Raw genomic sequence first — 14,826 nt, forward strand, 5'->3', positions numbered from 1 at the left:
ACTAAGACGGGTGGTCAGTGCAGTGTGTGTCATCACGGTCCGGAATGGATAACAGCTTCAGGGTATTGGGTAATATGTGATGATGCTGAGTGATGGAGCATACGGATTACAGTTTAATATAAGGATTAGTGAGTCAGACAAAGGGTGATAATTATAGACTACTAAGACTAGAGTGACTGTTGAATAAAGACAGGTACTGTAGTGATCATCAGATTCACTGTCCTGATATATAATGGGCTGCCTGCGGGACGGGCATTAAAATGAATTGGGGTAAATGAATCATGTTATGTTATATGGCTGGGTTATGGGCAATACAAGGGTCAGAAGACAAATGGATCAATTCATAGGATGATAGGATTGGACTAGAGTATTATACTCTGATGTATGGGCAAAACAGAGGATGAGTGACAAAGGGGTCTTATAAAGTTAGTGGTAATATAAGGGCAGAGGGTAAGGAGGCCGGGTTTCTTATAAAGTAGTTATATATATGTGGGTAATATAAGGGCAGACTCAGAGCGTGATAGAGGGATATTAGATTTTTATAGATTATAGTATCCCTCTATCACACTCAGAGTCTGCCCTTATATTACCCACATATATATAACTTTATAAGAAACTCCATTACCCTCTGCCCTTATATTACCACTAACTTTATAAGACCCCTTTGTCATCCTCTGTATTGCCCATACATCAGAGTATTAGTATAATATTCTACCAATCCATTATCCATTTGATCTGACATCAGTGGTGTTTGTAGAAGAATTGAAAATTTAAGAATCTTTTGATAGAATGAAGCCCAATCTTTTTGATCTTCTAAAGATTTCATCTTCGTGAAACTGAGTGTCAGAATGTTGATAAATAAGTGGTAATGTGTGCAATGAGATTTGAAAAAGAAAGGGACTAGTGGTGTGTGTTAAAAAAGCAAAAATGTTCCAAGCAAAAACTTGGGTGTAAAGGTGTACAAAAAACAGAATATAGATTTCAAAACCAATGTGATAAAAATTTAAAATGAGCAATATCCGCTATGATACTGAAATCATGAATAATACAAAATGAATCTAATTAGGCAGTTTCTGAGTTTCTAAAATATCTAAATGTGATAAACCCAAATGTGTAAAGTGATTCTTAATATAATGTGCAAAAATAAAAAAGACCAATACTGATAAAATGACAGATTTGTATTATTTTGGAGATCACAATGAAAGTTAAACCCTAGTAGAGCAATTCACCAACCATGCAGTGTGCTCATACTACTAAATAAAACACAGGCAATAGTAAATGTTAGATCTCAATAATTTTGGAAACCACAACGAAGGTTACACCTTAATAGGGCAATTCACCATGCGGTGTACTCAAAAGTTTCCACTACTGAAAAAAACACAAGCAATAGTAATTGTTAAATCTCTGGTAAATGGAATGTATCTAATATATACCTAAATAGAACCATGGATGGTGTCAGCTACCCCAAAAAAACACCCTGAAAATATATATATATTTTAATTATGGTATTTCTTGTATATTCATTATATAGAACACTCAGATTATTACAAGGTGCGCCCCCAATAGGAATCCTTCCCAGGTTTCCATTTTTTTATAACTAAAATCTGTCACAAAAAATCTACTACTGTAACTACTCATATGAAGTTCAGACTAAGTGCTATTGTATTGTCTTATTATCATTCATTTGTTAATTATTCAAATCTGTATTTAGTGGTGGTCCTTTAAGATTTTTATATATTTCTGTGAAAAGTAAACGTTCATGGTTTAGAGAGAACATGCAGCTTTCTAATTTACTCCTGTTATTAATTTTTTTGTTCTTTTGCTATCTTTATTTGAAAAAGCATTGATTTAAGATTAGGAGCTGCCCATTTTTTGTTCACCACCTTGGTAGCGCTTGCTGATTGGTGGATACATTTAGCCACCACCAATCAGTAAGCGCTACCCAGGTACTGAACCAAAACTGAGCTGGCTCTTAAAGGGACAGTTCACACAAAAATTTTCTCCCCTTTAAATTGGTCCCAATGATTCATTTTACCTGCTGGAAAGTTTAAAATGGTTTACAAGTAGCTCCTTTACTCCTAATTTGGCATTTGAAATAGCTGATTTAGCCTGTGGTATCTCAACCTATACTGAAAGTTTCTATACTGGAGTATATTCTATTGAATAGCCTAAGTAAACACAGCCAGCAGAAGAGATTACACTCTCAGTGGGGGACATGATAGTTAAGTAATAAAATGATAATTTTCCATTGTTCTCTCTAAGTATTGAGCTTTGGTTTTCTAGACAAATATAAGATAAGGAAGCAAGTCTGTGTACTTAAAAGGGATAACATAATGAGATCTGATATTACCTGAAGCTCAACCCATTGTAATAGACTGTGTTTTAAAAGCACAGCTACTTCATATACACAAATAAACCAAAAAATGCATATGAGGTGGGAGGAGCACAGGAGATGGAAGAGGCATTAGGGTGGGGGAGGGGAATATGAGATGGGAGGAGCACAATAAGTGGGAGGGGCATTAGGGTGGGGGAGGGGCAGAGGAGGTATGTGGGTGGGGGGCCCTGCCACACTTTTGCCCGGGGGCCCTGGTTGGTCTCAGTCTGCCCCTGAGTGCGCAGCTTGTGATTGTAACCAGATCAGTTCGGATTTGTCAGTGTTTATTTTATATCCAGAGACCAGGCCGAAATGGTTGATAATTTGCATAATTCTGAGGATGTTCTCCTTCGGGTTCTGTACGTAATGTATCATGTCATCAGTGAAAAGAGACAGATGGCACCGGATTCCCCCCACCCACAGCCCCTCCATCTCTGCTTGGATCTTTATGGCCAGGGGTTCAATGGACAATTTGAAGAGAAGAGGGGACAACAGACACCCCTGTCTAGTACCTCTACTGAAAGGAAGGGGAAGGGGCCCCATTAATTAGGATTAATGCTTTTGGGCTGGCGTATAGTGACCCGACTGTGTGCGCGAAGAGGCCTGTTATACCAAATCTGTCCAGTGTAAAAAAGAGATGGTCCCAAAGGACCATGTCAAAGGCGATCTCTGCGTCCACCAACAAGGCACATGATTCAGGGTTTCCCCCTCCCCCCTCCCGTGCTGTGTTCCAAAAATGTGTTAGTATGAATTAGAGCTTCTGAAGGTTCAAAACTGATGACCTTCCTTTAACAAAACCCATTTGGTCTCAATGTATCAGAGTGGGTAGAGCCAGTGCCAACCTGTCCGCTAGAATTTTAGTCAACAGTTTGTAATCCTGATTCATTAGGGATATTGGGCTATAAGACTGAAGGAGGAGCGGATCTTTGTCCACTTTTGGGATCACACTAACATTAGCCTCAGTGAAGCGGTCATTAAGGTCCACTCCACCAGTCATGATTTTATTGTAAACTGAGGCAAACACAGGGGTCACGTCTCCTCTCAGCAATTTGTAGTATTCCCCGAGTAACCCATCAGGGCCCGGGGTCTTGTCTAATGGTAGTGCATTTATAGTCCACAACGTCTCAGTCTCCGTGATAGGTGCATTTAGGAGTCGCAAATGCTCCTCCGAGATTCGGGGAGTGTGTATGGAGCACCCAGAACGAGTCCTGTTGGGACTTATCTATTGTTTTCCCACTATATAATGATTGGTAGTAATCTCTGAAAGCTGTTTGAATAATTGCTGTGATTGTGTGTATGGTATCCCTTACCTTGATTGCTTTTATACATTTGTTTGGTCTAGAGAGTCTGGTGAGTCTGGCTAGGAATTTTCCGGTTTTGTCTCCATACCGGTAAAATTTTGCCTGCACTGTCGTCATTTCTCTGACCGTGTTTTGGTGTAGTGTTGCGTCTCTTGTCGCCTTCGCCTCCACATATTGTAATTTTGTTATAGGATTGGGGTTACGCAAATATTTATTCCTCGCACTTATCACCCTTCTCAGTAGAGCTTCAGTTCTTTGTTTCCTCTGTTTCAGTTTACTCGCTGAATACGAGGTTATGATTCCTCTCATTACCACCTTACTAGCCTCCCAGAACAAAAGAGTGTTATTTCCATGTGAGGTATTTAGTGTTTCATATGCCTTCCATTCACCTGTCAGCAGTCGTTTGAAGTTTATATCTTCGTAGAGATGCATCGGGAAGAACCATCTACGTGGTCCCTCTCTCCTAGGTGTGAGATTAATTTTAAGACTGATGGGTGTGTGGTCCGATATAGTTGCGATGTCTATATTTGCGTCAGTTATGTTTGGTCCCAGTGAGCTGGTGGTTAGGTATAGGTCAATTCTGGAGAGTGTGTCTTTAGCCGGGGTAGTACAGGTATAATCTTTCACCTCCGGGTGTTTGTCTCTCCATATGTCAGTCAATGCCAGAGAGTGAGAGAGTCTCTTTTCGCGTTGTTATGTGTCGTGTTTTGTCGAGTGACTGAATTGGGGTCCCTAAATCTATCAGCTGGTGTTTGGGGTGCTATGTTATAGTCCCCCCCAGTATCACCGGAGAGTCAGCAAATGTCAGCACTGTGTTGCCAAAGTCCCTCCAGAACTCCCTCTTGTTAGTATGAGGGACATAAAGCCCCCAATGATAATGTGCTTATTATTGTGACTTAGTTTGGTGAGTATGTATCTACCCTCTGGGTCCACAATTTGTTTGTCAAGAATGTATTCTAGGTTTCTCCTGAAAAGGATGGCTACCCCCCTGGCCATTTCCCTTTATAAGTAGTGTGAATTACTTCTCCCACCCATCCCTGCTTCAGTTTTTGGTGTAATGCACGTGATGGATGAGTCTCCTCCAGTATAGCAATGTCAGTGTGTTGGTTTCTAAGATATTTGAGTATTGCCTTTCTTTTTATGGGTGATTTTATGCCCCCCCACCACATTCCAGGACACCACCTTCATGATAAGTACTGTGAGGGAACCTGACAAGCCTAGTGATATCTGGCGTGTCTAAAGTGTGTGTGGTCTGTTTTGAGTACTCACTGTTAGATGCTTGAGGGAGAGAGTCCAATCCCACCAGGTCTGTTCAGGGTGGGTTGACTATTGCCCTCCGAAGTCTGAAAAGTAAAGCAACAATTGTTTACAGTCTATATTAAATTATATATTGTTATCTGCCTTGACTTATAGGTGAAATCTGGCAACTGCCCCCCCAACTAGTAACAACACAAACAATTAAGTGTAATAAGGTCCCAACAGCCCCCCCTTTCTCAAAAAAGGATATGTAAACAGTGGTTTATACACTCAAAGTTCCTAGTGGCTCTCCGTCTGGTGAAGTGGACTACATGGTCCAATGTGTGAGTCTCAGCAAAGTGCAAAGTATTTTTCTGGTTCCAGTTACCTCATCTTCCTCTGGTTGGGCTTTCGGCGGATTTTCTGTGTTTCTCCTAGTCTGTTCCAGGAACGCCTGTAGATGGTTTGGTGTCTCAAATATTCTTGGGCCTTGTGAAATTTGTAGTCTCAGTCTGGCTGGGTATAAGAGGGCTATGGATTCTCCCTGGGTTATTAGATCTCTACAATATGGTGAGAATTCTCTCCTCTTTTTTGCGACTTCCGCCGAGTAGTCCTGGAAGATATATATCCTTTTTCCTTCGTAAGTGATGGAAGGCATTTGTCTGTATGCTCGGAGCAATAGCATTTTGTCTTTAAAGTTTAAGTAGCGTACCATGACCTGTCTTGGGGCTTGTTTAAGGCTCCCCTCTTGTTGAGAAACTCCAATTCTGTGAGCCTTCTCTGCAATGCAGGGCACACTGGAGACAGGAAGCTTGAGTAGGCCTGGGAGAGTGGTTTCCACAAAGTCCATTAAGGCCCTTGGTGGGACAGATTCTGGAGCTCCCACTATTCAGATGTTGTTCCTTCTTGACCGGTTCTTCAAGTCATCTAGCTTAGCTTGTAGTACCTTGTTTTGCTTTTGAAGATTAGAGACTGATGCAGAAGTTTCCCTATACCTTTCCTCTCCCTCCGCCACATTTTGCTCGACAGTGGTTAGGTGAGATGAGAAGGCCCTGAAGTTTGTCGACAGGGTTTCCATGCCCGTCTGGAGCTGCTCAATCTTGGGCAAAAAAAGAGCTGAGAGCTGCGACACTATGGGGTGTGTGTCTTGTGTGAAGACTTCAGAGATTTCTGCCTGTGTCTGCACAGCATCATTGGTGTCCACTTGATGTTTTTGGCGTCTGTCTGACTGCTTCTGCTTCCCAGACATTTTGTCTGTCTTTTTATTGTATGGAAAGTAGTACTTTTGCATGCAGGCAGATTTAAAACAAAGACCCCTTTTATGGGTCAGATGGGGCAGGAAGATTCTATGTTCTTGCGCTGATATGTAATGGATCAGGTTATGTGATTTATCCGGAGGGTCTGTGGTGAGGGGGAAGGGTGCCATGTCTCTGTCCAGTTTACAGGAGAAGGGGATTCTGGGGTTCAGCTGTTTGCTGTAGAGATTCAAGGTTCTGTTGTTCACTGCAATCCCTCAGAAGCAAAAATGCGAGTGTAGAGAGGGTCTTTCCCTATCCCCTCAACTGTGTAAAGATGTGTGGAGCGCTATAGCGTGATTGTGATGCTAGTGGCCCACAGCCCAGAGGCTCAGGCATCCGTGTTGGGATCAGTTTGTGTTATAGTGCAGGTTATCCAGGTACTGCATGTAGTAGAACCTGGCTGTGTAGAGTAGATATCTGTTTGAATGTGATCCCTATGGGGGATTTTTGCTTATTAGGATCTCCTTTCCCTAAGTGAAAGGCCGGTCCACCCCTGTCAGTCTTTCTGGTGGATCAGGCTGATAGTTAAGGCCCCAAGATGGAGCTTGGTTTCACGCCTAATGTCTGCCATCTGTCTAAGGCTCTCAGTATGCCTTCCCCCCTGAGTTTTATGCCCCACTCTCCCCTTTTCTACTCACAAGCCACTCTAAATATGTGTGCGCTGGGGAGTATGGTTCTTGTGATGCAGATGGCTGGCGTATCCCGCCGTCTGGTGGATCTTTCCTTGAACCCTCCGGTGGTGGAGCTGAGTGGTGACTACTGTATCCTTCACTTGTTCAAGAAGTACCTTGTCATACCCAGTATCCAAGAACCTATTATTAAGGATAGTGGCTTCCTTGTCAAAATCAGATTGGAGCGTGCAATTTCTCTTGATCCACTGGTATTGTCCCAGTGGTATATTCCTTTTCCACCTAGGGAGATGGCCACTTCTGGCATTTAGTAGCCCGTTCCGATCTGTGGCTTTCCTAAAGTTCTTAACAACCCCAACCTTATTTTTTCAGGCCGTAAATAATGTCAAATCTAAAAAGTTTATTTGTTCTTTATGGATGTTATGTGTGAATTTAACATTCATATTGTTATTATTGATGTGTTGAATAAAATTAGTGATCTTGGACTCATCTCCTTTCCAGATGATGATTACATCATCTATGTAACGGAAGTACTGTATGAGATTATCCCTAAATGGGTTATTGTACCAAATGTAATTACCTTCAAAGGAGCCCATATAAATATTTGCATAAGAGGGTGCAAAGGTAGTACCCATTGCGATCCCCTGGGTCTGTAGAAAAAATGATTTCTCAAAATCAAAATAGTTATGGTTTAGTATCAATTGTATACTTGACAGGAGAAAGTCAAGTTGTTCAGGGGCCATGTCCCTAGTTTGAAGGCTTTCCTTAATGGCAGAGATGCCCAAATGATGTGCAATGCAGGTCTAGTGAGCCACCACATTACAAGTGAACCATGTGTAGTCCCCACCCCATTCTGTACCCTCAAAGATGGTAATAACATGGGTGGTGTCCCTAATATAAGAGGGTATATTCTTAAAAATCAGCTGAAGGAAGAAATCTATGTAGGTGGATAGGTTGCTAGTGAGGGAACTAATGCCCGATAAAATGGGCCTTCCAGGGGGGTTGATAAGGGTCTTATGTACCTTAGGGAGGTGGTAAAAGGTAGGAATGCTAGGATAAGGTTCTAGTAAAAAAATTGAATTAGTCTTTCGTAATGATATTGTTTGATTTGGCTGTTCTGATGATCCCTGATAGTTTCTTTGAAAATTTGTCACTAGGGTTAAAGGTGAGTTTTCTATATGTGGTATTATCACTAAGGATAATTAAGGCTTCTTTGAGGTAATCCAATCTATTTTGAATGACCCCCCCTCTGTGTCTTATGGGGCTTCTCTCTCTATCCCTAAAAAATGATGATTATTATGGTTGGTATGGTTCTTGTCTACATGGTACTGATTGGGATGGAAGTTTAGTCTGGGTCTAGCACCCTGTATATGCCAATCTTGGTCTGGGTAAGAATCTCAATGGTTATATAAAGGACCATATCGGTTGGAAGTGTTAGCTGGTGATTTTAACACATGGTTATGATCAGAGTGATGTTTGTTGGAGTGTTGACCTGATTCTTTATGGGTGTGGTTGTAGTCAAAACGTGTGTATTGTTTTGCTTAATGTGGTGGTCTCAAAGGTGGATTACTATAATTCTGATGTGTGTATCCCCTGTGGGTCTCATACAGATAAGTTTGTGTTTTCTGTTGTTCATTCCTATTATTATGATTGGTATGTACTTGTTGTATATTTCTATGTCCTCTATTATACAAGCTAGTATTGGTAAGGTGAGGTCTGTTCTTTTTATGATCTTTTTTATATACGAATAGACTTTGTCATTTTTGTAGTCATCCATATCTCTACATAGTTTCTTGTATTTGTTTTATTTGTTTTATTCTATTTCTTTATTTAGTTTTTCATTTCTTTTTTGTATGTTCTCGTTAAGTGTTTTCCACTTTTCTTCACTTTTGAATTTCGGAAGCTTTGGTAGTAAGGTGTATATGGCTATATATATAGTTTGTATTCCCTATATTTAATAAGGATTCTGACTGTTCAATAACATCATAATCCTTATTAGATATAGGGAATACAAACTAAATAAGGCATAGCTTATCAATATGAGACCCACAAGGGATACGGATACGGATTGAAATCTGATACAGATATTAATAGGGCTGACAATCACCGTACTGACAAATTTTCAAAGAAACTATCAGGGATCTTTAGAACAGCCAAATCAAACAATATCATTATGAAAGAATTACTAGAACCTCATCCTAGCATTGTTACATTTTACCACCTCCCTAAGCTACACAAGTCCCTTATCAACCCCAGTGGAAGGCCCATTATATCAGGCATTAGTTCCCTCACTAGCAACCTATTCACCTTCATAGATTTCTTCCTTCAGCCGATTGTTAAGAATATCCCCTTTTATATTAGGGACACCACCCATGTTATTAACATCTTTGAGGGTACAGAATTGAGTGGGGACTACACATGGCTCACTTGTGATGTGGCGGCCGTCTACACCTGCATGCCACATCATTTGGGCATCTCTGCAATTAAGCCTTCAAACTAGGGACATGGCCCCAGAACAACTTGAATTTCTCATGTCAAGTATACAATTCATACTAAACCACAACTATTTTGAATTTGAGAAATCATTTTTTCTACAGACCCAGGGGACCGCAATAGGTACTACCTTTGCGCCATCTTACGCAAACATTTATATGGGCTCCTTTGAAGGTAATAACATTTGGTACAATAACCCATTTAGGGATAATCTCATACAGTACTTCCATTACATAGATGATGTAATCATCATCTGGAAAGGAGATGAGTCCAAGATCACTAATTTTATTCAACACATCAATAATAACAATATGAATGTTAAATTCACACATAACATCCATAAAGAACACATAGACTTTTTAGATTTGACATTATTTAAGGCTAATGTTAAAACCCCTGTCCCCCAAAAAGAATAAAACGGATGAGAACATCAGATTTATTACTTCATATAGTCAGGGAAGTAAATCTATCGAAAGGATACATAACTCCCATTGGGGCATATTAGCAGAGAGAACTGATAACTCCTAATATTATCCAAGATAACAAGTGTCCTATTCAGGTGTCTGGTGCTAGTAGATACTAATGTTCACAGTTGAGTTGATTGCCACACCACATGCTTGTAATTGCTGCTCGGCAGCATCCTCCTAAGCTGATGAATCTTATTTTAATTATGTTCCAATACATTTTTGAAGTTTTACTTTTACCTAGGCGAATCTCCTTTCTTTGTTTGCACCCATATTAAAAGCAGACCCTGTACTGGGGAGTTCAATACCTGAGAAACTGATTGTTACTTATAGAAAGAACAGAGATCTCAAAAATACCCTGGCCCCTTCAAAACTCAGACCAGATGTCAAACATCCTACTACTTCTAATAACTCCATTCAATGGTAGGGCACATCCAAAGGCACATGGAGATGTGGTGTTCTACGCTGTGGAATGTGTTCTCAAATTTGCCATAAAGACAAAGATAAAGATTCAAGTGATGTTAAAGAATACACAATCAAAAATAGATTTACATGCAGCCCTACCTATGTAGTTTACCTACTAATCTGTGAGTGCAACATGATCTATATAGGACGCACTAAGAGAACTATGCGTAAAAGATTTAGTGAACACAAAAAAAACATAAAAAAGGAACTAGATGTATCCCTACATTACAAAATGAAACACAGGTCGAATCCAGATAGTCTCAAAGTGAAAATCATTGAAGGTATCCCTCCAAATAAATACACAAATAGGCTGAGGACCTTATGCCAAAGGGAAAACTTTTGGATTCATGAACTAGAGTCCCTAACCCCCAAAGGTCTAAACATTGACCTAGACTTACAAGCTTTTATGTAATCGTAGTTATATATGTTCTTTTATCCACAATGTGTTTTATGCACATTCAGGTTAATATGTGTATTCTGGTGTATTGTCCATAGTAAATATAAGATTATAGCTTTAATATTATGTAGTTTTATCAGCCACATTCACCACATGAATTTTACATCTTTTATATGAACTTCGTTTTTTATAACATAAATTTTAACTTCTATATGGAATTTAAGAATGTTCTGTGTTATATAAATAAGAAATTTTTATGAACCTATGTGATAATATAGGAATTACTGATGCTTTAAATTTCACAGATGTTTTAAACCTTGCCTTTGTAATATTATACATACATGCTAACTGACAATGGGGTTTGTCCAATCAGACGCCTCTTAAAACTACTTAATATCACCTCCCTTGACATTGCTTATACTCCTCTTAACAAAGTCTGAACGGTATCAGACGAAACGCGTTGAGGTCATCACGCTCCATCATCCTTGATGTCTGCTGACACACCAGAAAGCCCTGACAGCCTCCTGGTTAAGTACACACCACGGACACGGCTACCTCCAAGCTCCATCACTCCTGGTGCTCCTTTAGACTAAAAGATTAGCGGAGATTCTTTATCTATTGGCATTTTTATACCTTACATCTTGTAAGTTTTATTGCATTTGCGCTTTTTCGTTGGGTCATTAAAACATTTTACTCTTAGATCGGGATGCGCTGTGTTTTTCTCTCACATACAGCTCTGCACATCTGAGGATACATCTAATGGAAGTTACCTGCAACCATCAGCTGCTTCCAGGACATACTCCCTACTCCAGAGACGGCACAAAAATATTCTTGCACAAAGGTCTTATCTACTTCACTTACCTACCATACTTCAAAGGTGGAAGGAATAACATTTGACCCGCTGGTCCAAGCCACAACTGCCATCACGAAGAGACATCCAACATACCATATGAGACGGTACTAAACTCACTCTACAGGACTATCCTGCTTATTTATGGTAACATTTAGTGTGATTATCTATCAAGGCCGCAGACTGATTGTGCTTGTTTGCTATAGGTACCCTACAGATTTTATATCTTAGTATTAGCTCCACAGGGAGCGCTTAGTATTTTCTAGTTTTTTTAAATTTCAGGAGCACGCATGTGTCTGGAGCACTATATGGCAGCAGTTTTGCAAGAATGCCAATCTTTTGAAGAGCACTAGAGGGCAGCACTAATTTCAAGCCATGTAGTTCTCCAGATGCCTACCTAGGTATATCTTCAACAAAGTATTCCATAGGAACAAAACACATTTTATAAAAGAAGTAAACTGGAAACTTTAATACTCAGTATTTTGTGTATATACGTATGTTTGAATACAATTTCCAAGTTTTGAGTGCCTGCTATGTACAATGGGGCTTGTATTGAGAAGAATGCTGAACATGGTCAGAGTTGGCAATGTCTGGAACTAATTTGCAGCTTTTAGTGTATACAAAATCTGCTTACCTCTGCAAATCCATTTACTTGACTTAGAAATCTTGTGCTTGCAAAGTTGCCTTGAAATGCGAGAAATACTTCTAAAGTGTAAAAACAAATTGTACGTAAGAAACTGGAAGTAATAATAAATGAAACGTTTCAGCTTGATTTGTATTTGATTTGGTATAAAGAGGTTTTAGCAGTGCAGGGTTCTGCTATTTAAATTGTTGGAGTAATTCCATGGTTACTGCTTTTGCAAGGACTTAATGTTGCTATCTGACCTGACATTTTCAAATGCATCCAAACCAATGTTTGTTTGTTTGTTTTTGTTGGTTAGAAACATTCTGAAATAAGTATGAAAGAAAATATTTGCAATAAATGTATTTAGTGAATTTAAATTAACAGCATATTTTAGGAGACATATATATATATATACTGTATATATATATATATATATATTATTAAAAAAGAGAATAATCAGCGCTAGAAGTGTATGAGTTTGCTGTTAGTCTTAATATATATTCCCATCCACTACCTGGAATATATATGTATACACAAGACACTTGCAGGTTATGCAGCAAACAGTCTCATTCATTCAAGTGTGGTAAGTCTATGGATATATAATGTTCATTAGAATCCACAATGCTAGTTCCTGTGTGCTGTGAAAGATTAGGCTGCTCGTCTGTGAGAAAAAGGATGATCCCCCGCAGGGCGAGGTTCCTCTTGAAAATCTGAAAAAGTATAGGACAAGACAAGCGCCAAGAGGCACACTTCGTGTAATACGTTCAGATAATAAGCATATAGTTAACAATGGGAAAGATCCGTGCTCACCTGGTTCAACCTCAAGGTATGAGGTATTGATAAGGCACTTGTGTTAGTGTACTCTCATCCCTTGCAATCCTCCTGTATGTCCACGGGTCTTCAAGGGTCCCTGGATGTCTGCAATGTCCCAAGTTATACCTCTAGCAAGTCGTCTGCTGGCTGCCGTCTTCGTTAGCTTGTGTGATCCTGGTCCTGGAAGCGTGACCTTGTTCCTGCAACTTTCTGCGATAATGAAGTCATTAGCACCTTGACACTACCCATGTGTTTGTAAGATAAAACCCTCCAAAAAACCCATATATATATATATATATATATATATATATACACACAGAAGGTCTTACATTTATGGAGTGCCACCTCCAGAAATAACTAATGGGGGGGGGGGGTGGACTTCCAGGAGTAATTATTACTGCACTCCAGATAATCTATTGGCTTTGAATCTTGCTTTATAAATTGTTGTCTGGTGTTTTGATTGTACTATCATATACTCTTGTAAATATGAAAAAAAGAAGAAAAGTGTGAAGGCAGCAATATTTACGTGAAGTTGTGAGAAACCGAAGTATGATCACAGTTAGCAAGCACATGAGGGCAAACCCCCCCCCCCCCTGTCAAATACCACTACATTTATGTTTATCCATGTTACGTAAAAGATGTAGTATATTATTTATCCATATGCTGATACTCAATTGAAGAGGCAGTCTAGTAAAACACACAGCAAAATACTTCTAGTAAAAGCTATCTCAGTTTTAATGATAAAATTTACTGTGCATGCATCCCATGAAGCAGATGGTCTTAGATGTTTGCTTGTTCTCCCCATGATTGTTCATGTTCTCAGCAATGTGCATGCGCATGACCTACTTGTTTGATCTGCAGGAAGCATGCACAGTTTTAAAGTAGTGATAATATTGAAAATGCAAGTGTATTTCAAAAATTCTTCTAATAGAATGTGTAATGCACTGCTGTGGGGTACTGTGGGGGGAAGGGGATCTGATAGTGGACCAGTGATTTAATTGAGGCCAGGGAAGGATTATGAGCATGTGGCAAGTGTGGTCAGGGTTAATTAAGTTAAGAAGAGCTCAGGGTTTTTTTTTATGCAGCAAACATATATATGCTTTATCCACCTATTTGCTTTGAGACTGTGTAAAGCAGCTATGAAGAAGGGGTTTGTAAGGGCATAACCCCAGTTTCATGAGAAACTGTAAAGAGATTGTGATGCTGAAACTACTTTTGCTCTTTTTTTTCTTGCACAAGTCACAATTTTTTTGCCCGAATTACCAGTAAGTACCAATCGTGTCACAAAAAAATATTTCTGGCTAAATTGATATTCTAGTCCAAAGTTGTTTCTAGTATTTATTACTGTAATGTGATATAAGTTATTAACCCAGTATATTTATATTATTAGTAGTGCACTCTTATTCATATTATTTACCCTTATCCTACACAGATAGCTTCATCCTCCTCTTCTTATGGGGATAAAATAAGAGGGATAATTCAGAAGAAAGAATTGAAAGCAAGTGAGTCATCTAGGAGTATAAACAAAATAAATGAGAATGAACTGAAAAGACAAGGCAAAATAATTTACAGAACTGAAAGTGGTCTTCTGCCAAACTACACAGGATATACACCAGGTATGTAATTCTACTAGGCCAGCTGTGCAGACTGTGGGTTGAACGCTTATTTTACAAGCTTGTTACATTACTATATGTAAAAACATAATTTATGTAAGAACTTACCTGATAAATTCATTTCTTTCATATTAGCAAGAGTCCATGAGCTAGTGACGTATGGGATATACATTCCTACCAGGAGGGGCAAAGTTTCCCAAACCTTAAAATGCCTATAAATACACCCCTCACCACACCCACAAATCAGTTTAACGAATAGCCAAGAAGT

General features: G+C 39.3%; 1 protein-coding gene across 1 annotated transcript in view; it reads left to right on the forward strand.

Annotated features, from left to right (window-relative positions):
- LOC128647234 (protein FAM166B-like) overlaps positions 1–14,826 on the forward strand; it is a 62,216-nt gene that overhangs the window by 32,712 nt on the left and 14,678 nt on the right. Inside the window, exon 4 of the mRNA XM_053700022.1 lies at positions 14,378–14,561. Coding sequence (XP_053555997.1) covers positions 14,378–14,561 — 184 coding nt within the window. The remainder of the gene's footprint in view (positions 1–14,377; positions 14,562–14,826) is intronic.

Source organism: Bombina bombina, chromosome 2 (assembly GCF_027579735.1).
Source record: "Bombina bombina isolate aBomBom1 chromosome 2, aBomBom1.pri, whole genome shotgun sequence".
Classification (NCBI taxonomy): domain Eukaryota; kingdom Metazoa; phylum Chordata; class Amphibia; order Anura; family Bombinatoridae; genus Bombina; species Bombina bombina.